Source organism: Salmo salar, unplaced genomic scaffold (assembly GCF_905237065.1).
Source record: "Salmo salar unplaced genomic scaffold, Ssal_v3.1, whole genome shotgun sequence".
Classification (NCBI taxonomy): domain Eukaryota; kingdom Metazoa; phylum Chordata; class Actinopteri; order Salmoniformes; family Salmonidae; genus Salmo; species Salmo salar.
Window position 1 is genome coordinate 42,446 of NW_025548635.1, and position 24,996 is coordinate 67,441.

Sequence of the window (24,996 nt, forward strand, 5' to 3'; positions counted from 1 at the left end):
ACAATAATGCATGCATTGACCTATGTGTTCTACTATTTTTCATTCTATTGTATTGAAATCAGACATTTCAGAATTGCTGGGAGAAGTCATCAAAATGTCGACATTGACTAGCAGTTGACAACTGAATACTTCTGGAGACGAGAATCTAAAGACTAAGCAGTACGTTTAAATATTTCTGCATGACGAATGACACATGTCGCTTCTATTGTTTATTCCTATTCCAAGTACGCTGCTTGCAACATTTTGAGACATTTTTTTATTATAGCCATACATTTCCTACTATTAATCTAGTTGATTTTAAATACTGTATCATGCTAGAATTATAATCAAACCCATTCATAACCTACATTTAAGAAGCTGACTAGCTTACTTGTATGCAGATCATGTAGCCTCAAACCTTAAAACGCAATCGTTTTGTGTTTCAATCGCGCTTGATAAATTTACACCATTTTGCTCTGTATTCACTATGTTTTATGAATGAGAGGAGGCGAGGAAAGGGAACAGCGTGGTTCCGCCCCCATCAGGAAATGACGACACGACAGTCAACACGCGGAAGTTCCGTGTTTAGTTGATTAGTGACGTTGTGCCTGAGACAAATGTGCCTTGCTTCAGCTAAACGGGATGAATGAACTAGTTGTGCTACCCGAAGAGATTCATTGAAACAGCAGCAAACAAGTAAGGGAAATAATTTAGTCTAAGTAGAGATAGCAAGTTGTATAAGCTTCGTTTACTTTGGCTACTGAAATGACTAGATATCTAGCTAAGGCTAACGTTAGCAAGCAGGCTAAAGGACTGGAGCTAGCCAACTCAACTGTCATTTGGCTAGCCAACACTTTTCCAGAATGATAGTCCAATAACTAATCAGCTAGCGAACTAACTCTAGCCAGCCCTATTAACTGCTACTAACTAGGTAGATAACTAATGGTACGAGCCAGGCCCACACGTTTGTTTGAAACTTGCATACTAATTGTTCTAGCTAGCTAGCTGGGTTGCATTGTATGAACCCAATCAACAATATTATGATGTCCTTTTTTTAAAGGCACTTCATGGTCAATCCGATGTCTGCATTAGCCGTGCGGTATTTACGGTGACATGTCCTCTGCAGAAGTCAGGGAATTCATACTTCTTTGCGCTTCGTAGAGCAGTTGTGAAGGAAGATGTTCAAAGAAGTGAGTTTGTGTTTACACAGGACTTCCCGCCCTCACCTACAGTCAACCAATCATGTCAATGCGGAGCTATACGGAGCCCTTCCGCGTTGTTACGAGACGCGCGGCGAGGCGGTGGCATCTTCATGCCTCCAGAGGCTCAGCAATTGCGTCTCATCATCCGTAATGCGCCTCCGACCACATTCCAGATTAAACATAAATTGGATTTAATCCAGATGAAAGCGACAGTATACATCAGCTACACCCATAGAGATTGATAGAGGAATCATATATATATATATATATATTTTTAAACTGTGGTAGCACTATTGAGGCTACAACTCATAGGAATCCCCACCCACTTGACTACTTTGACTACTTAAAAAAAAATATATATATATATTTTTTTTACCATTATTTAACCAGGAAGGCACGTTGAGAACAAGTTCTCATTTACAACTGCGACCTGGCCAAGAATAAAGCAAAGCAGTTCGACAACATACAACAACACAGAGTTACGCATGGAGTAAAACAAACATACAGTCAATAATACAGTAGAAAAATAAGTCTATATAGCAAATGTGAGCAAATGAGGTGAGATAAGGGAGGTAAAGGCAACAAAAAAATCCATGGTGGAAGCCCTTCATGGTGCTGCCCATGCTTTAAACGGCCCTTTGGCCACAAGAGGCCTCTATCATTCTCTATGGCTACACTGTCTAGCTAGCTAGCTAGATGCCAGGCTGTAGTGAGCTGTCACAGTTCAAATCAAATTGTATTTATCTCATGCTTCGTAAACTAACCACGAAATGCTTAGGGGTGCCTTTTCCAACAATGCAGAGTTAATGATAAAAAAAAAATATATATATATATATTTTTTTCGTTATATTTTCGTTATTCACTGAGTATTTATTCCTTCGTGTCACTATCTATATATATATATTTTTTTTTAAATGTGTGTATATATATATATATATATATAGATAGTGAGACGAAGGAATAAATACTCAGTGAATAACGAAAAAACAACGTTGATAAACTCGAAAGTTTCACTACGTAGCAAAGCAAGCTAGCAAATGAACCACACTCAAATCACACTGATTGGATACATGACACAAGGCAAAAAACAACACGGTGTTGTGTGAGGTGGTTAGTTATCATACAGCTAGCTATGTAACTTCATGTGGTCAAATAAAGGACGAGCTATAACACACATTACCTTGTGACTGGTTCTACCAGTTCTCTACAGTCCTGCATCTCTAGCTATGGCAGTTAGCTTGACTGGAGGGCTTTTTTTGAAGGGCTGTTGCTATGGCTAGCTAAGGAAAGCCCCTCGGGTTACCATAGCTTGACTGGAGGGCTTTTTGAAGGGCTGTAGGCATGGCTAGCTAAGGAAAGCCCCTCGGGTTACCATAGCTTGACTGGAGGGCTTTTTGAAGGGCTGTAGGCATGGCTAGCTAAGGAAAGCCCTCGGGTTACCATAGCTTGACTGTAGGGCTTTTTTTTGAAGGGCTGTAGGCATGGCTAGCTAAGGAAAGCCCTCGGGTTACCATAGCTTGACTGGAGGGCTTTTTTGAAGGGCTGTAGGCATGGCTAGCTAAGGAAAGCCCCTCGGGTTACCATAGCTTGACTGGAGGGCTTTTTTGAAGGGCTGTTGCTATGGCTAGCTAAGGAAAGCCCCTCGGGTTACCATAGCTTGACTGGAGGGCTTTTTTGAAGGGCTGTAGGCATGGCTAGCTAAGGAAAGCCCTCGGGTTACCATAGCTTGACTGGAGGGCTTTTTTTTGAAGGGCTGTAGGCATGGCTAGCTAAGGAAAGCCCTCGGGTTACCATAGCTTGACTGGAGGGCTTTTTTTGAAGGGCTGTTGGTATGGCTAGCTAAGGAAAGCCCTCGGGTTACCATAGCTTGACTGGAGGGCTTTTTGAAGGGCTGTAGGCATGGCTAGCTAAGGAAAGCCCTCGGGTTACCATAGCTTGACTGGAGGGCTTTTTTGAAGGGCTGTAGGCATGGCTAGCTAAGGAAAGCCCTCGGCTTACCATAGCTTGACTGGAGGGCTTTTTGAAGGGCTGTAGGCATGGCTAGCTAAGGAAAGCCCTCGGGTTACCATAGCTTGACTGGAGGGCTTTTTTGAAGGGCTGTTGGTATGGCTAGCTAAGGAAAGCCCTCCGGTTACCATAGCTTGACTGGAGGGCTTTTTTGAAGGGCTGTAGGCATGGCTAGCCAAGGAAAGCCCTCGGGTTACCATAGCTTGACTGGAGGGCTTTTTTGAAGGGCTGTTGGTATGGCTAGCTAAGGAAAGCCCTCGGCTTACCATAGCTTGACTGGAGGGCTTTTTTGAAGGGCTGTAGGTATGGCTAGCTAAGGAAAGCCCTCGGGTTACCATAGCTTGACTGGAGGGCTTTTTTGAAGGGCTGTAGGCATGGCTAGCTAAGGAAAGCCCTCGGGTTACCATAGCTTGACTGGAGGGCTTTTTGAAGGGCTGTAGGCATGGCTAGCTAAGGAAAGCCCCTCGGGTTACCATAGCTTGACTGGAGGGCTTTTTGAAGGGCTGTAGGCATGGCTAGCTAAGGAAAGCCCTCGGGTTACCAGATATGTTATTTGGCTAGCTCAACTTGCTTTATTCCCCCCAAATTTTTTTAAACTATGTGTTTGTTTGTGACTTGGCCCCCCCAAAAAACTCCTTGCCCCCCCCAAAAAAAAACATGGGACTGATTTTCTTCCCTGTTGTGTTGTGGTCCAGGACAGAGGCAGGATGTTGGAGTCCTATGTCACGCCCCTGTTGATGACCTACGTGAACAAATACATCAAGAACCTGAAGCCCTCTGACCTGCAGCTGTCGCTATGGGGAGGAGATGTGGTACTGAGCAAGCTGGAGCTGAAGCTGGATGTCCTGGAGCAGGTATGGAATAACCCTGGAATTAAACCGGAATAAAGCTTATTAACACTGCTATAACACTGCAATAACACTGTAATAACACTGTAATAACACTTTAATGTCCAGGAATAACACTTAGTAATGCTAATGACTTTGTATCTGCTAATTTCCTGAGGTAACTTTATGAATGCAGGTCAGGTCAGTCTCAATCTGCTCTTTTCCTGAGGTAACTTTATGAATGCAGGTCAGTCTCAATCTGCTCTTTTCCTGAGGTAACTTTATGAATGTAGGTCAGGTCAGTCTCAATCAGAGTCTGCTCTTTTCCTGAGGTAACTTTATGAATGCAGGTCAGGTCAGTCTCAATCAGAGTCTGCTCTTTTCCTGAGGTAACTTTATGAATGCAGGTCAGGTCAGTCTCAATCGGAGTCTGCTCTTTTCCCACAAGAGGTCATTTGTTCCATCGACCGTGGTTAGACGTGTGTCCCACTGCCACCTGTCTGTCTGTTCCTGCTCAACAGCGACACCCAGGGACACGGACTGGGATCCCACCAGTGCTGATGTCAAACATCGCCTAGTCTGTGTCCAGTGCTTGATGATGCGGCGAGAGCAGTAGCTTCATGTGAATTTTAGTGATTACTTTAGATTCAGATTTGAAACATTCTCTTATTCTGTTCAATTCAATGGCTTTGATGGTCATGTGTAACCTAAAGGTTGCTGGATCGAATCCCCCGAGCTGACAAGGTAAAAAAATCTGTCGTTCTGCCTCTGAACAAGGCAGTTTAACCCACAATTCCCCCGGGAAATAATACTATTTTTTTTTTTTAACTGACATGCCTAAAAGTTAAATTTAAAAAAATAAAACCCAGAATGAAATCAGGACCTAAAGTCCTAAACATGGTCCTCAATTCATATACAGAAGTTTTACTGTTGATTTATTCTGTTCAGAAGTTAGAAGAGATCGTACCCTCATGTCTGGTCAGTTGTCCACAGATGATATCCCGTAGAGATCGTACCCTCATGTCTGGTCAGTTGTCCACAGATGATATCCCGTAGAGATCGTACCCTCATGTCTGGTCAGTTGTCCACAGATGATATCCCGTAGAGATCGTACCCTCATGTCTGGTCAGTTGTCCACACATGATATACCGTAGAGATCGTAGCCTCATGTCTGGTCAGTTGTCCACAGATGATATCCCGTAGAGATCGTACCCTCATGTCTGGTCAGTTGTCCACAGATGATATCCCGTAGAGATCGTACCCTCATGTCTGGTCAGTTGTCCACAGATGATATCCTGTTGAGATCGTACCCTCATCTCTGGTCAGTTGTCCACAGATGATATCCCGTAGAGATCGTACCCTCATGTCTGGTCAGTTGTCCACAGATGATATCCTGTAGAGATCGTACCCTCATGTCTGGTCAGTTGTCCACAGATGATATCCTGTTGAGATCGTACCCTCATCTCTGGTCAGTTGTCCACAGATGATATCCCGTAGAGATCGTACCCTCATGTCTGGTCAGTTGTCCACAGATGATATCCTGTAGAGATCGTACCCTCATGTCTGGTCAGTTGTCCACAGATGATATCCCGTAGAGATCGTACCCTCATGTCTGGTCAGTTGTCCACAGATGATATCCTGTAGAGATCGTACCCTCATGTCTGGTCAGTTGTCCACAGATGATATCCCGTAGAGATTGTACCCTCATGTCTGGTCAGTTGTCCACAGATGATATCCTGTTGAGATCGTACCCTCATGTCTGGTCAGTTGTCCACAGATGATATCCCGTAGAGATCGTACCCTCATGTCTGGTCAGTTGTCCACAGATGATATCCCGTAGAGATCGTACCCTCATGTCTGGTCAGTTGTCCACAGATGATATCCTGTAGAGATCGTACCCTCATGTCTGGTCAGTTGTCCACAGATGATATCCTGTAGAGATCGTACCCTCATGTCTGGTCAGTTGTCCACAGATGATATCCCGTAGAGATCGTACCCTCATGTCTGGTCAGTTGTCCACAGATGATATCCCGTAGAGATCGTACCCTCATGTCTGGTCAGTTGTCCACAGATGATATCCCGTAGAGATTGTACCCTCATGTCTGGTCAGTTGTCCACAGATGATATCCTGTTGAGATCGTACCCTCATGTCTGGTCAGTTGTCCACAGATGATATCCTGTAGAGATCGTACCCTCATGTCTGGTCAGTTGTCCACAGATGATATCCTGTAGAGATCGTACCCTCATGTCTGGTCAGTTGTCCACAGATGATATCCTGTAGAGATCGTACCCTCATGTCTGGTCAGTTGTCCACAGATGATATCCTGTAGAGATCGTACCCTCATGTCTGGTCAGTTGTCCACAGATGATATCCCGTAGAGATCGTACCCTCATGTCTGGTCAGTTGTCCACAGATGATATCCCGTAGAGATCGTACCCTCATGTCTGGTCAGTTGTCCACAGATGATATCCCGTAGAGATCGTACCCTCATGTCTGGTCAGTTGTCCACAGATGATATCCTGTTGAGATCGTACCCTCATGTCTGGTCAGTTGTCCACAGATGATATACCTGTAGAGATCGTACCCTCATGTCTTGAACCCACATCCCTTAGCATTGCAAGACCCATTGCAGTGACTTTTTAATTTATTTTATACCCTGTTTTGTAGGAGCTGAAACTGCCCTTTACCTTCCTGAGCGGTCACATCCACGAGCTGCGTATCCACGTACCCTGGACCAAACTGGGCTCAGAGGCCGTGGTCGTCACCATTAACACCATGGAGTGTATCCTCAAACTGAAGGATGGCGTACAGGTTAGTGCCCCGCTGTTTTTATATTCATACAGGAGCCCACCGACGAGTGCAATACTCCAATTTAGTGCACACTGGTCATGGCGTTCTAAAAAAAAGCCGGTGTATTTCTGAGTCTACAGTCTTGCTGTATCGACTGAAAGAAGTCCAAGCTTCACCTTCGATATCTTTTAGAGAGGTTATTACACGACCAAGTTAGAATCTCTGTCGTATTACGTCTCACGGGATTAGACTTGGTTTAAAACATATTGTTGGTTTCTTCCGTTCCATCTTCCTTTCTAGATTCCTCTACCCAGAATCCCCTCTGTCTCCGCAGCAGTCCAAACAGCTCATGATTCAGTTCATCACATTCTAGACTCCTTTACCCAGAATCCCCTCTGTCTCCGCAGCAGTCCAAACAGCCCATGATTCAGTTCATCACATTCTAGACTCCTTTACCCAGAACCCCCTCTGTCCCCGCAGCAGTCCCAACAGCCCATGACTCAGTTCATCACATTCTGTACTCCTCTACCCAGAACCCTCTCTGTCTCCTCAGCAGTCCAAACAGCCCATGACTCAGTTCATCACATTCTAGACTCCTTTACCCAGAACCCTCTCTGTCCCAACAGCCCATGACTCAGTTCACCTCTTTTGAAGGGGTTAAAAAGTGTTCGTTTTACAGCAGCTGTTTTTATCGTCTTCCTCAATGCTTAATCATTCTTGCTGAGTCTGGGTGAAGGAATCCCCTGAAGAAAACAGGACAGCAAACAGGAAGAAACTCAAAATAACTAAACTCCCAGGCTGTTTTTAGAGCAGGGCTGAATGATATCGACTAAACTCCCAGGCTGTTTTTAGAGCAGGGCTGAATGATGTCGACTAACTTCCTGGTTGTATTTAGAGCAGGGCTGAATGATGTCGACTAAACTCCCAGGCTGTTTTTAGAGCAGGGCTGAATGATGTCGACTAAACTCCCAGGCTGTTTTTAGAGCAGGGCTGAATGATGTCGACTAAACTCCCAGGCTGTTTTTAGAGCAGGGCTGAATGATGTCGACTAAACTCCCAGGCTGTTTTTAGAGCAGGGGCTGAATGATGTCGACTAAACTCCCAGGCTGTTTTTAGAGCAGGGCTGAATGATGTCGACTAAACTCCCAGGCTGTTTTTAGAGCAGGGCTGAATGATGTCGACTAAACTCCCAGGCTGTTTTTAGAGCAGGGCTGAATGATGTCGACTAAACTCCCAGGCTGTTTTTAGAGCAGGGCTGAATGATGTCGACTAAACTCCCAGGCTGTTTTTAGAGCAGGGCTGAATGATGTCGACTAAACTCCCAGGCTGTTTTTAGAGCAGGGGCTGAATGATGTCGACTAAACTCCCAGGCTGTTTTTAGAGCAGGGCTGAATGATGTCGACTAAACTCCCAGGCTGTTTTTAGAGCAGGGCTGAATGATGTCGACTAAACTCCCAGGCTGTTTTTAGAGCAGGGGCTGAATGATGTCGACTAACTCCCAGGCTGTTTTTAGAGCAGGGCTGAATGATGTCGACTAAACTCCCAGGCTGTTTTTAGAGCAGGGCTGAATGATGTCGACTAAACTTCCTGGCTGTTTTTAGAGCAGGGCTGAATGATGTAGACTAAACTTCCAGGCTGTTTTTAGAGCAGGGCTGAATGATGTAGACTAAACTCCCAGGCTGTTTTTAGAGCAGGGCTGAATAATGTAGACTAAACTCCCAGGCTGTTTTTAGAGCAGGGCTGAATGATGTCGACTAAACTCCCAGGCTGTTTTTAGAGCAGGGCTGAATGATGTCGACTAAACTCCCAGGCTGTTTTTAGAGCAGGGCTGAATGATGTAGACTAAACTTCCTGGCTGTTTTTAGAGCAGGGCTGAATGATGTAGACTAAACTTCCTGGCTGTTTTTAGAGCAGGGCTGAATGATGTAGACTAAACTTCCTGGCTGTTTTTAGAGCAGGGGCTGAATGATATCGACTAAACTCCCAGGCTGTTTTTAGAGCAGGGCTGAATGATGTCGACTAAACTCCCAGGCTGTTTTTAGAGCAGGGCTGAATGATGTCGACTAAACTCCCAGGCTGTTTTTAGAGCAGGGCTGAATGATGTCGACTAAACTCCCAGGCTGTTTTTAGAGCAGGGGCTGAATGATGTCGACTAAACTCCCAGGCTGTTTTTAGAGCAGGGCTGAATGATGTCGACTAAACTCCCAGGCTGTTTTTAGAGCAGGGCTGAATGATGTCGACTAAACTCCCAGGCTGTTTTTAGAGCAGGGCTGAATGATGTCGACTAAACTCCCAGGCTGTTTTTAGAGCAGGGCTGAATGATGTCGACTAAACTCCCAGGCTGTTTTTAGAGCAGGGCTGAATGATGTCGACTAAACTCCCAGGCTGTTTTTAGAGCAGGGCTGAATGATGTAGACTAAACTTCCTGGCTGTTTTTAGAGCAGGGCTGAATGATGTAGACTAAACTTCCTGGCTGTTTTTAGAGCAGGGCTGAATGATGTAGACTAAACTTCCTGGCTGTTTTTAGAGCAGGGCTGAATGATATCGACTAAACTCCCAGGCTGTTTTTAGAGCAGGGCTGAATGATGTCGACTAAACTCCCAGGCTGTTTTTAGAGCAGGGCTGAATGATGTCGACTAAACTCCCAGGCTGTTTTTAGAGCAGGGCTGAATGATGTCGACTAAACTCCCAGGCTGTTTTTAGAGCAGGGCTGAATGATGTCGACTAAACTCCCAGGCTGTTTTTAGAGCAGGGCTGAATGATGTCGACTAAACTCCCAGGCTGTTTTTAGAGCAGGGCTGAATGATGTCGACTAAACTCCCAGGCTGTTTTTAGAGCAGGGCTGAATGATGTCGACTAAACTCCCAGGCTGTTTTTAGAGCAGGGCTGAATGATGTCGACTTAACTCCCAGGCTGTTTTTAGAGCAGGGCTGAATGATGTAGACTAAACTCCCAGGCTGTTTTTAGAGCAGGGCTGAATGATGTCGACTAAACTCCCTGGCTGTTTTTAGAGCAGGGCTGAATGATGTCGACTAAACTCCCAGGCTGTTTTTAGAGCAGGGCTGAATGATGTCGACTAAACTCCCAGGCTGTTTTTAGAGCAGGGCTGAATAATGTCGACTAAACTCCCAGGCTGTTTTTAGAGCAGGGCTGAATGATGTCGACTTAACTCCCAGGCTGTTTTTAGAGCAGGGCTGAATGATGTCGACTAAACTCCCAGGCTGTTTTTAGAGCAGGGCTGAGTGACGTTATGTTCTCTGTACAGTTGCTTTGTTATATTCCCATCAGGTTTTCTAAAAGCTGTCGGGGGCAATGAAGAGCACATCGGGGAAGTCAAGTATCACAGAGTCCTCATGTTTTTCACCCTGCCAGAAGGAAACATTCTGCAAAATACTCTTTTTAATTTCTCTGTAAATGTGGCTGGGTTTATTTGATCCAGTCAGGTCTTAGCATCAGGCAGAGAGATCAGTAGTTTAGTAGTAAAGGGCTATTTCAAAAAAAATTAAAAAAATAAAGTGGCTGTTTTTTGTGAGTTCAGTTGTATAACTTTAAGCCAACACAATTGCTCACTGCTCAGCAAAATGTGTTTTTTCAGAACGAGGACTGATCGCCAGTGACCAGAAATATTCAGAGAACTTCACGGATTATGGTGTTGCTTGTTCGGCCTAATTCCACCACTGCTATTTTTACTATTGGACCGTAAAATGTCTTTGGCAAGTGACTAAACTGCAGTTAAAAGCTGTGTATTGTTAGTCAGTAGTGACATTTTACTAGGATCACTTATTACATGAGCTGTACCTCCCAAATGGCACCCTGTTCCCTACATAGTGCTGTACTTTTTAATCGGAGCCTTGGTCAAAAGTAGTGCACTACATAGCGGAAAAGGGTTCCATTTTGTCCTGGTCAAAAGTAGTGCACTACATAGGGGAAGAGGGTTCCATTTGGTCCTGGTCTAAAGTAGTGCACTACATAGGGAATAGGGTTCCATTTGGTCCTGGTCTAAAGTAGTGCACTACATAAGGGAAGAGGGTTCCATTTGGTCCTGGTCTAAACTAGTGCACTACATAGGGAATAGGGTTCCATTTGGTCCTGGTCTAAAGTAGTGCACTACATAGGGAATAGGGTTCCATTTGGTCCTGGTCTAAAGTAGTGCACTACATAGGGAATAGGGTTCCATTTGGTCCTGGTCTAAAGTAGTGCACTACATAGGGAATAGGGTTCCATTTGGTCCTGGTCTAAAGTAGTGCACTACATAGGGAATAGGGTTCCATTTGAGACTAAATCAAAGATCATTTGTTGTCAAGACAATCCCACTTCTCTCTCTACCGGCCCAAGCTGCATGTCTGACAGGAAGAAGGGATTATGTCCTTATAGGTGGTCAGTATTAGAGGCAGTGATTATGTCCTTGTAGTTGGTCAATATTAGAGGCAGTGGTTATGTCCTTGTTAGTCAGTATTAGAGGCAGTGATTATATCCTTGTTGTTAGTCAGTATTAGAGGCAGTGGTTATGTCCTTGTAGTTGGTTAATATTAGAGGCAGTGATTATGTCCTTGTAGTTGGTCAGTATTAGAGGCAGTGGTTATGTCCTTGTAGATGGTCAGTATTAGAGGCAGTGATTATGTCCTTGTTAGTCAATATTAGAGGCAGTGATTATATCCTTGTAGTTGGTCAGTATTAGAGGCAGTGGTTATGGCCTTGTTGTTAGTGAGTATTAGAGGCAGTGATTATATCCTTGTAGTTATTCAATATTAGAGGCAGTGATTATGTTCTTGTTGTTAGTGAGTATTAGAGGCAGTGGTTATGTCCTTGTTGTTGGTCAGTATTAGAGGCAGTGATTATATCCTTGTAGTTGGTCAGTATTAGAGGCAGTGATTATATCCTTGTTGTTGGTCAGTATTAGAGGCAGTGATTATATCCTTGTAGTTGGTCAGTATTAGAGGCAGTGATTATATCCTTGTTGTTGGTCAGTATTAGAGGCAGTGATTATATCATTGTAGTTGGTCAGTATTAGAGGCAGTGATTATATCCTTGTTAGTCAGTATTAGAGGCAGTGATTATATCCTTGTTAGTCAGTATTAGAGGCAGTGATTATATCCTTGTTGTTAGTCAGTATTAGAGGCAGTGATTATGGCCTTGTTGTTAGTCAGTATTAGAGGCAGTGATTATATCCTTGTTAGTCAGTATTAGAGGCAGTGATTATATCCTTGTTGTTAGTCAGTATTAGAGGCAGTGGTTATGTCCTTGTTGTTGGTCAGTATTAGAGGCAGTGATTATATCCTTGTTGTTGGTCAGTATTAGAGGCAGTGATTATATCATTGTAGTTGGTCAGTATTAGAGGCAGTGATTATATCCTTGTTAGTCAGTATTAGAGGCAGTGATTATATCCTTGTTAGGCAGTATTAGAGGCAGTGATTATATCCTTGTAGTTGGTTAATATTAGAGGCAGTGATTATGTCCTTGTAGTTGGTCAGTATTAGAGGCAGTGGTTATGTCCTTGTAGATGGTCAGTATTAGAGGCAGTGATTATGTCCTTGTTAGTCAATATTAGAGGCAGTGATTATATCCTTGTAGTTGGTCAGTATTAGAGGCAGTGGTTATGGCCTTGTTGTTAGTGAGTATTAGAGGCAGTGATTATATCCTTGTAGTTATTCAATATTAGAGGCAGTGATTATGTTCTTGTTGTTAGTGAGTATTAGAGGCAGTGGTTATGTCCTTGTTGTTGGTCAGTATTAGAGGCAGTGATTATATCCTTGTAGTTGGTCAGTATTAGAGGCAGTGATTATATCCTTGTTGTTGGTCGGTATTAGAGGCAGTGATTATATCCTTGTTAGTCAGTATTAGAGGCAGTGATTATATCCTTGTTGTTAGTCAGTATTAGAGGCAGTGGTTATGTCCTTGTTGTTGGTCAGTATTAGAGGCAGTGATTATATCATTGTAGTTGGTCAGTATTAGAGGCAGTGATTATATCCTTGTTAGTCAGTATTAGAGGCAGTGATTATATCCTTGTTGTTAGTGAGTATTAGAGGCAGTGGTTATGTCCTTGTTGTTGGTCAGTATTAGAGGCAGTGATTATATCCTTGTTGTTGGTCAGTATTAGAGGCAGTGATTATATCATTGTAGTTGGACAGTATTAGAGGCAGTGATTATATCCTTGTTGTTAGTCAGTATTAGAGGCAGTGGTTATATCCTTGTTGTTGGTCAGTATTAGAGGCAGTGATGATATCATTGTAGTTGGTCAGTATTAGAGGCAGTGATTATATCCTTGTTAGTCAGTATTAGAGGCAGTGATTATATCCTTGTTAGTCAGTATTAGAGGCAGTGATTATATCCTTGTTAGGCAGTATTAGAGGCAGTGATTATATCCTTGTAGTTGGTTAATATTAGAGGCAGTGATTATGTCCTTGTAGTTGGTCAGTATTAGAGGCAGTGGTTATGTCCTTGTAGATGGTCAGTATTAGAGGCAGTGATTATGTCCTTGTTAGTCAATATTAGAGGCAGTGATTATATCCTTGTAGTTGGTCAGTATTAGAGGCAGTGGTTATGGCCTTGTTGTTAGTGAGTATTAGAGGCAGTGATTATATCCTTGTAGTTATTCAATATTAGAGGCAGTGCTTATGTTCTTGTTGTTAGTGAGTATTAGAGGCAGTGGTTATGTCCTTGTTGTTGGTCAGTATTAGAGGCAGTGATTATATCCTTGTAGTTGGTCAGTATTAGAGGCAGTGATTATATCCTTGTTGTTGGTCAGTATTAGAGGCAGTGATTATATCATTGTAGTTGGTCAGTATTAGAGGCAGTGATTATATCCTTGTTAGTCAGTATTAGAGGCAGTGATTATATCCTTGTTAGGCAGTATTAGAGGCAGTGATTATATCCTTGTAGTTGGTTAATATTAGAGGCAGTGATTATGTCCTTGTAGTTGGTCAGTATTAGAGGCAGTGGTTATGTCCTTGTAGATGGTCAGTATTAGAGGCAGTGGTTATGGCCTTGTTGTTAGTGAGTATTAGAGGCAGTGATTATATCCTTGTAGTTATTCAATCTTAGAGGCAGTGATTATGTTCTTGTTGTTAGTGAGTATTAGAGGCAGTGGTTATGTCCTTGTTGTTGGTCAGTATTAGAGGCAGTGATTATATCCTTGTAGTTGGTCAGTATTAGAGGCAGTGATTATATCCTTGTTGTTGGTCGGTATTAGAGGCAGTGATTATATCCTTGTTAGTCAGTATTAGAGGCAGTGATTATATCCTTGTTGTTAGTCAGTATTAGAGGCAGTGGTTATGTCCTTGTTGTTAGTCAGTATTAGAGGCAGTGATTATATCCTTGTTAGTCAGTATTAGAGGCAGTGGTTATGTCCTTGTTGTTGGTCAGTATTAGAGGCAGTGATTATATCCTTGTTGTTGGTCAGTATTAGAGGCAGTGATTATATCATTGTAGTTGGTCAGTATTAGAGGAAGTGATTATATCCTTGTTAGTCAGTATTAGAGGCAGTGATTATATCCTTGTTGTTAGTCAGTATTAGAGGCAGTGATTATATCCTTGTTAGTCAGTATTAGAGGCAGTGATTATATCCTTGTTAGTCAGTATTAGAGGCAGTGATTATATCCTTGTTAGTCAGTATTAGAGGCAGTGATTATGTCCTTGTTAGTCAGTATTAGAGGAAGTGATTATATCCTTGTTAGTCAGTATTCGAGGCAGTGATTATATCCTTGTTAGTCAGTATTAGAGGCAGTGATTATATCCTTGTTAGTCAGTATTAGAGTCAGTGATTATATCCTTGTTGGTCAGTATTAGAGGCAGTGATTATATCCTTGTAGTTGGTCAGTATTAGAGGCAGTGATTATATCCTTGTTAGTCAGTATTAGAGGCAGTGATTATATCCTTGTTAGTCAGTATTCGAGGCAGTGATTATATCCTTGTTAGTATTAGAGGCAGTGATTATATCCTTGTTGTTAGTCAGTACAAAAACCTACTTTGAGTCTTAGCAGCACTAACCACTGAAAATGAACCGAAATCTGAGAACGATCACCCCAAAAAATAAATATTAATATTTTATTTAGGTTTGATTTGATAAATATTTTGATAATGGGGGGGAAAGTGTAGTATGAAAGACGTTTTGTTAGATTTATTTGTGCAGAAGAGTCGTACCTATTCTATACCACCCATGCTGCTACCAAGTAGAAAGGCAAGCTGGTAGTTGGGAGCTCAGAGAGCAGGCCTAATTGTTCCCTATTCCCTATATAGAGTACACTGCTGTTAACCAGAGGCCTATGAGCCTTATGAAGATGGTAGGGTTCCATTTGGGCCTCGCCCCCCCCCCAGCGTATGGAGTGTCTCAAGGCCAGATGTCCACTGTCACTAGAAACACATTGTAAGGGAAGTCAATTACACCTAATTATGTAGACTGCATGCTAAAGACTGGGCCAGAACTAATGGTAAATATCATAGTATGTAGCTGGCTACTGCTGCAGAGATCCTATTTCCAGCACTATGGAAAGACTCAGTCCGTACCACAGCTCAGGGTCACGGCGTAGCAGTGCAATACACTCTGATGTACTACTACTATTCTCAAAACAAGGATTTGTTACAGATGTTTTCAAGAAAATGTTTTTTTTTTTGGGGGGGAATTGCAAATGACGTTTGGACAAATTTATTCAATGTTATTCTCACCCAGGAGACACACACATTTGGAGCGAAGCCAGACTTCCAACAGAAGTCTTGCTAGGCAGCGGGAGGAATTGAAATGAGCTTTCTGGAAGGATAGGGGACTTCTCTCCTATTTGAGAGGGAGAGAGGGAGGTAGGAGAGAGGGAGGTAGGAGAGAGGGAGGAGGGGGAGAGAGGGAGGTAGGAGAGAGGGAGGAGGGGGAGAGAGGGAGGTAGGAGAGAGGGAGGAGGGGGAGAGAGGGAGGTAGGAGAGAGGGAGGTAGGAGAGAGGGAGGTAGGAGAGAGGGAGGTAGGAGAGAGGGAGGTAGGAGAGAGGGAGGAGGGGGAGAGAGGGAGGGAGAGAGGGAGGAAGGAGAGAGGGAGGTAGTAGGGCCCTTACTGCACCGGCCCCTCAGTGACATTTAATGGGTCATATATTACATTGTAGTGATAAAGGTATTTATTTAACTTCTCGTTAAAGGATGGCAGTGCCACCCTCCCTAGAGCTCAGTGCCACCCTCCCTAGAGCTCAGTGCCACCCTCCCTAGAGCTCAGTGCCACCCGTCACTGGGCTTTCCTACTGGTCCTCCTAAACCTGGAGGGGCTTTCCTACTGGTCCTCCTAAACCTGGAGGGGCTTTCCTACTGGTCCTCCTAAACCTGGAGGGGCTTTCCTACTGGTCCTCCTAAACCTGGAGGGGCTTTCCTACTGGTCCTCCTAAACCTGGAGGGGCTTTCCTACTGGTCCTCCTAAACCTGGAGGGGCTTTCCTACTGGTCCTCCTAAACCTGGAGGGGGCTTTCCTGCTGGTCCTCCTAAACCTGGAGGGGCTTTCCTACTGGTCCTCCTAAACCTGGAGGGGCTTTCCTACTGGTCCTCCTAAACCTGGAGGGGCTTTCCTACTGGTCCTCCTAAACCTGGAGGGGCTTTCCTACTGGTCCTCCTAAACCTGGAGGGGCTTTCCTACTGGTCCTCCTAAACCTGGAGGGGCTTTCCTACTGGTCCTCCTAAACCTGGAGGGGCTTTCCTACTGGTCCTCCTAAACCTGGAGGGGCTTCCTACTGGTCCTCCTACACCTGGAGGGGCTTTCCTACTTGTCCTCCTAAACCTGGAGGGGCTTTCCTACTGGTCCTCCTAAACCTGGAGGGGCTTCCCTACTGGTCCTCCTAAACCTGGAGGGGCTTCCCTACTGGTCCTCCTAAACCTGGAGGGGCTTTCCTGCTGGTCCTCCTAAACCTGGAGGGGCTTTCCTACTGGTCCTCCTAAACCTGGAGGGGCTTCCTACTGGTCCTCCTAAACCTGGAGGGGCTTTCCTACTGGTCCTCCTAAACCTGGAGGGGCTTTCCTACTGGTCCTCCTAAACCTGGAGGGGCTTTCCTACTGGTCCTCCTAAACCTGGAGGGGCTTTCCTACTGGTCCTCCTAAACCTGGAGGGGCTTTCCTACTGGTCCTCCCTAAACCTGGAGGGGCTTTCCTACTGGTCCTCCTAAACCTGGAGGGGCTTTCCTACTGGTCCTCCTAAACCTGGAGGGGCTTTCCTGCTGGTCCTCCTAAACCTGGAGGGGAGGGGCTTCCTACTGGTCCTCCTAAACCTGGAGGGGAGGGGCTTCCTACTGGTCCTCCTAAACCTGGAGGGGCTTTCCTGCTGGTCCTCCTAAACCTGGAGGGGCTTTCCTACTGGTCCTCCTAAACCTGGAGGGGCTTTCCTACTGGTCCTCCTAAACCTGGAGGGGCTTTCCTACTGGTCCTCCTAAACCTGGAGGGGCTTTCCTACTGGTCCTCCTAAACCTGGAGGGGCTTTCCTACTGGTCCTCCTAAACCTGGAGGGGCTTCCCTACTGGTCCTCCTAAACCTGGAGGGGCTTCCCTACTGGTCCTCCTAAACCTGGAGGGGCTTCCCTACTGGTCCTCCTAAACCTGGAGGGGCTTTCCTACTGGTCCTCCTAAACCTGGAGGGGAGGGGCTTCCTATTGGTCCTCCTAAACCTGGAGGGGAGGGGCTTCCTATTGGTCCTCCTAAACCTGGAGGGGAGGGGCTTCCTATTGGTCCTCCTAAACCTCCTCCAGCAGAAAGCTGATATACACTACATGACCAACAGTATGTGGACACCTGATCAACGAACATCTCATTCTGAAATCATGGGTATTAATATGGAGTTGGTTTCCCCCTTTGCTGCTATAACAGCCTCCACTCTTCTGGGAAGGCTTTCCACTAGATGTTGGAACATTGCTGCTATAACAGCCTCCACTCTTCTGGGAAGGCTTTCCACTAGATGTTGGAACATTGCTGCTATAACAGCCTCCACTCTTCTGGGAAGGCTTTCCACTAGATGTTGGAACATTGCTGCTATAACAGCCTCCTCTCTTCTGGGAAGGCTTTCCACTAGATGTTGGAACATTGCTGCTATAACAGCCTCCTCTCTTCTGGGAAGGCTTTCCACTAGATGTTGGAACATTGCTGAGGGGACTTGCTTCCATTCAGCCACAAGAGCATTAGTGAGGTTGGGCACTGATGTTGGGTGATTTGGCCTGGCTCGCAGTCGATGTTCCAATTCATCCCAAAGGTGTTAGATGGGGTTGAGGTCAGGGCTCTGTGCAGGCCAGTCAAGTTCTTCCATACCGATCTTGACCTTGTATTGGGAACTGGGGCATTGTAATGCTGAATCAGGAATGGTCCTTCCCCAAACTGTTGACACAAAGTTGGAAGCACAGAATCATCTAGAATGTCATTGTATGTTGTAGCGTTAAGATTTCCCTTCCCTGGAACTAAGGGGCCCGAAACATGGAAAAACAGCCCCAGACCATTATTCCTCCTCCTCCACCAAACTTTACAGTTGGCACTATGCATTGAGGCAGGTAGCGTTCTCCTGGCATCAGCCAAACCCAGATTCATCCGTCGGACTGCCAGATGGTGAAGCGTGATTCATCACTCCAGAGAACGCGTTTCCACTGCTCCAGAGTCCAATGGCGGCGAGCTTTACACCCCTCCAGCCGACGCTTGGCATTGCGCATGGTGATGTTAGGCTTGTGTGCGGCTGCTCTGCCACGGAAACCCATTTCATGAAGCTCCAGACGAACAGTTGTTGTGCTGACGTTGCTTCCAGAGGCAGTTTGGAACTCGGTAGTGGAGTGTTGCAACCGAGGACAGACGATTTTTTTTTACGCTCTTCAGCACCCGGCGGTCCCGTTCTGTGAGCTTGTGTTGCCTACCACTTCACACGACTTCTGTTAAAACTCGGGTTAAACCAATCCCACCATCTGGTTTTTAGGTGTTGGATAAAGCCCTGCATATTTTTGGGAAGAATGAAAGAATTCAACAGTCTGTGTTTAGATGGAAAATCAGACAACTAAATTGAGTAGATTTAATATTTTAGAAATGGCTCGTTTTATACGTGTGTAGAAACTTTGTGTTCAGGCGCCAAGAGTCCGCTTTGCCCCCGAAGTGTGGAAATGATAAATGATATCATTAATATGGTTTGTTTTCATAATTGCCGTCCCGGCTCGGTACTGGCCTGTAAAAACATCCTCATTGCTTTTTTTTTTTTGGTTGGGAAGTTCATTAAGGATTTGTTAAAGATTTGAGTAATTTATTACAGCTCGTATTGTTTCTGTTCTGTTCCCTCCAGATGGATGGATGGAGAGAGGATGCTTCCCAAATGGGACCCTATTCCCTAATATAGTGTTCAGTTCCGGTCAAAAAGTAGTGCACTAAATAGGGAATAGTTGGTATTCGGGAGGCAAATCAGAGAGGAACTGTGGGTAGTATTAGGAAATAGCCTCTCAGAGCCCATCTGCTGCTTGCTGAACACGGAACGAGAGGACAGTTATAGTTTCCACTAGCATGTGAACGTGGAAATGTGTTGAGGACCACTGAGATTACAGATCCTGTTGACAGTGTAATGTGGGTGTTGAGGACCACTGAGATTACAGCTCCTGTTGACAGTGTAGTGTGGAGCGTTGAGGACCACTGAGATTACAGCTCCTGTTGACAGTGTAGTGTGGAGCGTTGAGGACCACTGAGATTACAGCTCCTGTTGACAGTGTAGTGTGGAGCGTTGAGGACCACTGAGATTACAGCTCCTGTTGACAGTGTAATGTGGGTGTTGAGGACCACTGAGATTACAGCTCCTGTTGACAGTGTAATGTGGGTGTTGAGGACCACTGAGATTACAGCTCCTGTTGACAGTGTAGTGTGGGGCGTTGAGGACCACTGAGATTACAGCTCCTGTTGACAGTGTAATGTGGGTGTTGAGGACCACTGAGATTACAGCTCCTGTTGACAGTGTAGTGTGGGGCGTTGAGGACCACTGAGATTACAGCTCCTGTTGACAGTGTAATGTGGGTGTTGAGGACCACTGAGATTACAGCTCCTGTTGACAGTGTAATGTGGAGCGTTGAGGACCACTGAGATTACAGCTCCTGTTGACAGTGTAGTGTGGAGCGTTGAGGACCACTGAGATTACAGCTCCTGTTGACAGTGTAATGTGGGTGTTGAGGACCACTGAGATTACAGCTCCTGTTGACAGTGTAGTGTGGAGCGTTGAGGACCACTGAGATTACAGCTCCTGTTGACAGTGTAGTGTGGGTGTTGAGGACCACTGAGATTACAGCTCCTGTTGACAGTGTAATGTGGGTGTTGAGGACCACTGAGATTACATCTCCTGTTGACAGTGTAATGTGGGTGTTGAGGACCACTGAGATTACAGCTCCTGTTGACAGTGTAATGTGGGTGTTGAGGACCACTGAGATTACAGCTCCTGTTGACAGTGTAATGTGGGTGTTGAGGACCACTGAGATTACAGCTCCTGTTGACGGTAGAGTGTGGAGCGTTGAGGACCACTGAGATTACAGCTCCTGTTGACAGTGTAGTGTGGGTGTTGAGGACCACTGAGATTACAGCTCCTGTTGACGGTAGAGTGTGGAGCGTTGAGGACCACTGAGATTACAGCTCCTGTTGACAGTGTAATGTGGGTGTTGAGGACCACTGAGATTACAGCTCCTGTTGACAGTGTAATGTGGGTGTTGAGGACCACTGAGATTACAGCTCCTGTTGACAGTGTAATGTGGGTGTTGAGGACCACTGAGATTACAGCTCCTGTTGACAGTGTAATGTGGGTGTTGAGGACCACTGAGATTACAGCTCCTGTTGACGGTAGAGTGTGGAGCGTTGAGGACCACTGAGATTACAGCTCCTGTTGACAGTGTAGTGTGGGTGTTGAGGACCACTGAGATTACAGCTCCTGTTGACGGTAGAGTGTGGAGCGTTGAGGACCACTGAGATTACAGCTCCTGTTGACAGTGTAATGTGGGTGTTGAGGACCACTGAGATTACAGCTCCTGTTGACGGTGTAATTGGCTAAAATAGGCTTTAATGAGGACTTCTGTTGGGGAAATATGCTAACCAGGAAAATCCATTCATGAACGATGTGTTCAGTTTTGTTTGTGTTGCTCTGGTCCTGTCTGACTGTGTCAGCGTTGTTGGTATGGTTACAGTGGCCTCCTCCTATCTAGTTCACCCTATCCCCTATGGGTCCTGGTCTACTGTAGTGCACTATATAGGGAATAGGGTGGGTCCTGGTCTACTGTAGTGTACTATATAGGGAATAGGGTGGGTCCTGGTCTACTGTAGTGCACTATATAGGGAATAGGGTGGGTCCTGGTCTACTGTAGTGTACTATATAGGGTGGGTCCTGGTCTACTGTAGTGTACTATATAGGGAATAGGGTGGGTCCTGGTCTACTGTAGTGTACTATATAGGGAATAGGGTGGGTCCTGGTCTACTGTAGTGCACTATATAGGGAATAGGGTGGGTCCTGGTCTACTGTAGTGTACTATATAGGGAATAGGGTGGGTCCTGGTCTACAGTAGTGTACTATATAGGGAATAGGCTGGGTCCTGGTCTACTGTAGTGTACTATATAGGGAATAGGGGGCCATTTGGTCCCTGGTCTACTGTAGTGTACTATATAGGGAATAGGGTGGGTCCTGGTCTACAGTAGTGTACTATATAGGGAATAGGGTGGGTCCTGGTCTACTGTAGTGTACTATATAGGGAATAGGGTGGGTCCTGGTCTACTGTAGTGTACTATATAGGGAATAGGGGGCCATTTGGTCCCTGGTCTACTGTAGTGTACTATATAGGGAATAGGGTGGGTCCTGGTCTACAGTAGTGTACTATATAGGGAATAGGCTGGGTCCTGGTCTACTGTAGTGTACTATATAGGGAATAGGGGGCCATTTGGTCCCTGGTCTACTGTAGTGTACTATATAGGGAATAGGGTGGGTCCTGGTCTACAGTAGTGTACTATATAGGGAATAGGGTGGGTCCTGGTCTACTGTAGTGTACTATATAGGGAATAGGGTGGGTCCTGGTCTACTGTAGTGTACTATATAGGGAATAGGGGGCCATTTGGTCCCTGGTCTACTGTAGTGTACTATATAGGGAATAGGGTGGGTCCTGGTCTACAGTAGTGTACTATATAGGGAATAGGGTGGGTCCTGGTCTACTGTAGTGTACTATATAGGGAATAGGGTGGGTCCTGGTCTACTGTAGTGTACTATATAGGGAATAGGGTGGGTCCTGGTCTACTGTAGTGTACTATATAGGGAATAGGGTGGGTCCTGGTCTACTGTAGTGTACTATATAGGGAATAGGGGGCCATTTGGTCCCTGGTCTACTGTAGTGTACTATATAGGGAATAGGGTGAGTCCCTGGTCTACTGTAGTGTACTATATAGGGAATAGGGTGAGTCCCTGGTCAACTGTAGTGTACTATATAGGGAATAGGGGGCCATTTGGTCCCTGGTCTACTGTAGTGTACTATATAGGGAATAGGGTAAGTCCCTGGTCTACTGTAGTGTACTATATAGGGAATAGGGGGCCGTTAGGGACGCGGACTCTGTGTGTATTTTATAAAGAGCTGGCGTATACTGTCTTGAGATTCCTCTCCCATTCCTCTAATCATGTCTGCTTCTCTCTTAGCATGGCTAGATTACTGCTGGAATGCACAGCACAAATATCTGCTGGAAAGTCATGAAACAATTTTAAAACCAGGACTAAAACCAACAAAAATCCAAAAATATAAAAATGTGGGGTTTTTGGATTCATTCAGAAATCTATTTTTATCTCGACATGTTTTGTTGTTTTGATCTATCAGGAAACTAGATCAAACCAGATGGAAGTGAATGTCTTGGATGTATTTGTCCTATTGCATGTAGACTGTGTTTACCAGGTTCCTACATGTTATATGAATTCTAGGTGTCGGGGTGTGTGGACATGCTGCTGAGCTGAGCCCATGTGAAGTTAAGTCAGCCCTAAGACATTGTCTATGTACAAATCAACCTCGTTCTGTTGTACGTCGCTGTGAAGCCAGTCTTTGTCCAACTCTTCCTGACATTATTATTGTTGTTACATGTATAAGGGAAGGTTTAAATCTTTCCATTTTCATACCAGGCTCCTATGGGAATTATGGGAAACGTAGTTATTAATAGGCCTGGTAAGGACTCTATGTTCGTTGGAAGAGTAAGCTGAGGCTGTAAGGAAACCTGGACCGGAACGGCCCGACGACCGGAACGGCCCGACGACCGGAACGGCCCGACGACCGGAACGGAACGGCCCGACGACCGGAACGGCCCGACGACCGGAACGGAACAGCCCGACGGCCGGAACGGCCCAACAAGCTAGATTAGACCAGTAGAACTACTTAACGGTTGGCTTCTAGAATAACCAGGAAGGAAGGAACATGCTGTCCTGTTAGTTCTATACTAGCTATTTGTAGTTCTGTGTAGGCTATTTGTAGTTCTGTGTAGGCTATTTGTAGTTCTGTGTAGGCTATTTGTAGTTCTGTGTAGGCTATTTGTAGTTCTGTGTAGGCTATTTGTAGTTCTGTGTAGGCTATTTGTAGTTCTGTGTAGGCTATTTGTAGTTCTGTGTAGGCTATTTGTAGTTCTGTGTAGGCTATTTGTAGTTCTGTGTAGGCTATTTGTAGTTCTGTGTAGGCTATTTGTAGTTCTGTGTATGTCCATTCTGTCAGAGTTCAAGGAGTTTATTTGAGGAGGGGGTTTGTGTTGTAGAGGGGGTCTGTGTTCTAGAGGGGTCTGGGGTCTAGAGGGGGCTCTAGAGGGGGTCTGGGCTCTACAGGGGGTCTGGGCTCTAGAGGGGGTCTGGGCTCTAGAGGGGTCTGTGGTCTAGAGGGGTCTGTGGTCTAGAGGGGGTCTGGGCTCTAGAGGGGGTCTGGGCTCTAGAGGGGGTCTGGGCTCTAGAGGGGGTCTGGGCTCTAGAGGGGGTCTGGGCTCTAGAGGGGGTCTGTGCTCTAGAGGGGGTCTGGGCTCTAGAGGGGGTCTGGGCTCTAGAGGGGGTCTGGGCTCTAGAGGGGGTCTGTGCTCTAGAGGGGGTCTGGGCTCTAGAGGGGGTCTGGGCTCTAGAGGGGGTCTGGGCTCTAGAGGGGGTCTGGGCTCTAGAGGGGGTCTGGGGTCTAGAGACTCTAAATACCTGCACTATACTGCATTTGCACTCTGTTCATCTCTCTTCATGTAGATATATTCATACTGATACTGTCCATCCGTCCATCCGCTGTATATTTGTATGTCTGCTCATTCTCTTATAGCGCCTATGTGCTAGTCAAGTTCTTCCACACCGATCTCAACAAACCATTTCTGGTGTGTCAAGCTTGTAGCGTCGTACCCAAGAAGACTTGAGGCTGTAATCGCTGCCAAAGGTGCTTCAACAAAGTACTGAGTAAAGGGTCTGAATGTAAATGTGATATTTCAGCTTGAAACATTTTTGGCAAACATTTCTAAAACACTTTTTTTTTGCTTTGTCATTATGGGGGTGTTGTGTGTAGAATTGAATACATTTTTAGAATAAGGCTGTAAAGTAACAAAAAAAAGTCACGGGTCTGAATACTTTCCGAATGCATATTCATCTAGCTCGTCACCGTGACCTTTCACCTCTCCGTGAAGTTCATCACGACTCGTTTTCATCTGGAGCCTAATAAACGGCATGCTTTCCCCAACGAGTCGTAGTGGGACGACCAGACGTCATCGGGCGACTCCCAAGTTTACGTCGATATGACGGGTATTATATCCATATTTGAGCAGGAAAGCATTTCCACCGACATTTTTTTGCGTAATTAATTTTACCGACACACAAAAAAAAAAGATCCCGCCTTTTATTTTCTGTTTTCATCAGACCCGTCACGACCTGTTTTTATCCGGCATTTTATCTGCATGAAACGGTTGGATTGAAATCTGGTGACTGACACACTTCTAAGTGGTTGTGTTCAGAAGGAGAGGAGAACGTCTACCAAGTGGTTGTGTTCAGAAGGAGAGGAGAACGTCTACCAAGTGGTTGCGTTCAGAAGGAGAGGAGAACGTCTACCAAGTGGTTGTGTTCAGAAGGAGAGGAGAACGTCTATCAAGTGGTTGGTTCAGAAGGAGAGGAGAACGTCTAACAAGTGGTTGTGTTCAGAAGGAGAGGAGAACGTCTACCAAGTGGTTGCGTTCAGAAGGAGAGGAGAACGTCTATCAAGTGGTTGGTTCAGAAGGAGAGGAGAACGTC

The 24,996-nt window shown here is 45.3% G+C and overlaps 1 protein-coding gene across 1 annotated transcript in view; it reads left to right on the forward strand.

Annotated features, from left to right (window-relative positions):
• The first annotated feature begins 299 nt into the window (after positions 1-299).
• The window catches only part of LOC106591508 (vacuolar protein sorting-associated protein 13B), a 250,288-nt gene continuing 225,591 nt past the window's right edge, over positions 300-24,996 (forward strand). Inside the window, exons 1-4 of the mRNA XM_045712606.1 lie at positions 300-675; positions 1,040-1,169; positions 3,884-4,042; positions 6,684-6,827. Coding sequence (XP_045568562.1) covers positions 1,158-1,169; positions 3,884-4,042; positions 6,684-6,827 — 315 coding nt within the window. The 5' untranslated portion in view covers positions 300-675; positions 1,040-1,157. The remainder of the gene's footprint in view (positions 676-1,039; positions 1,170-3,883; positions 4,043-6,683; positions 6,828-24,996) is intronic.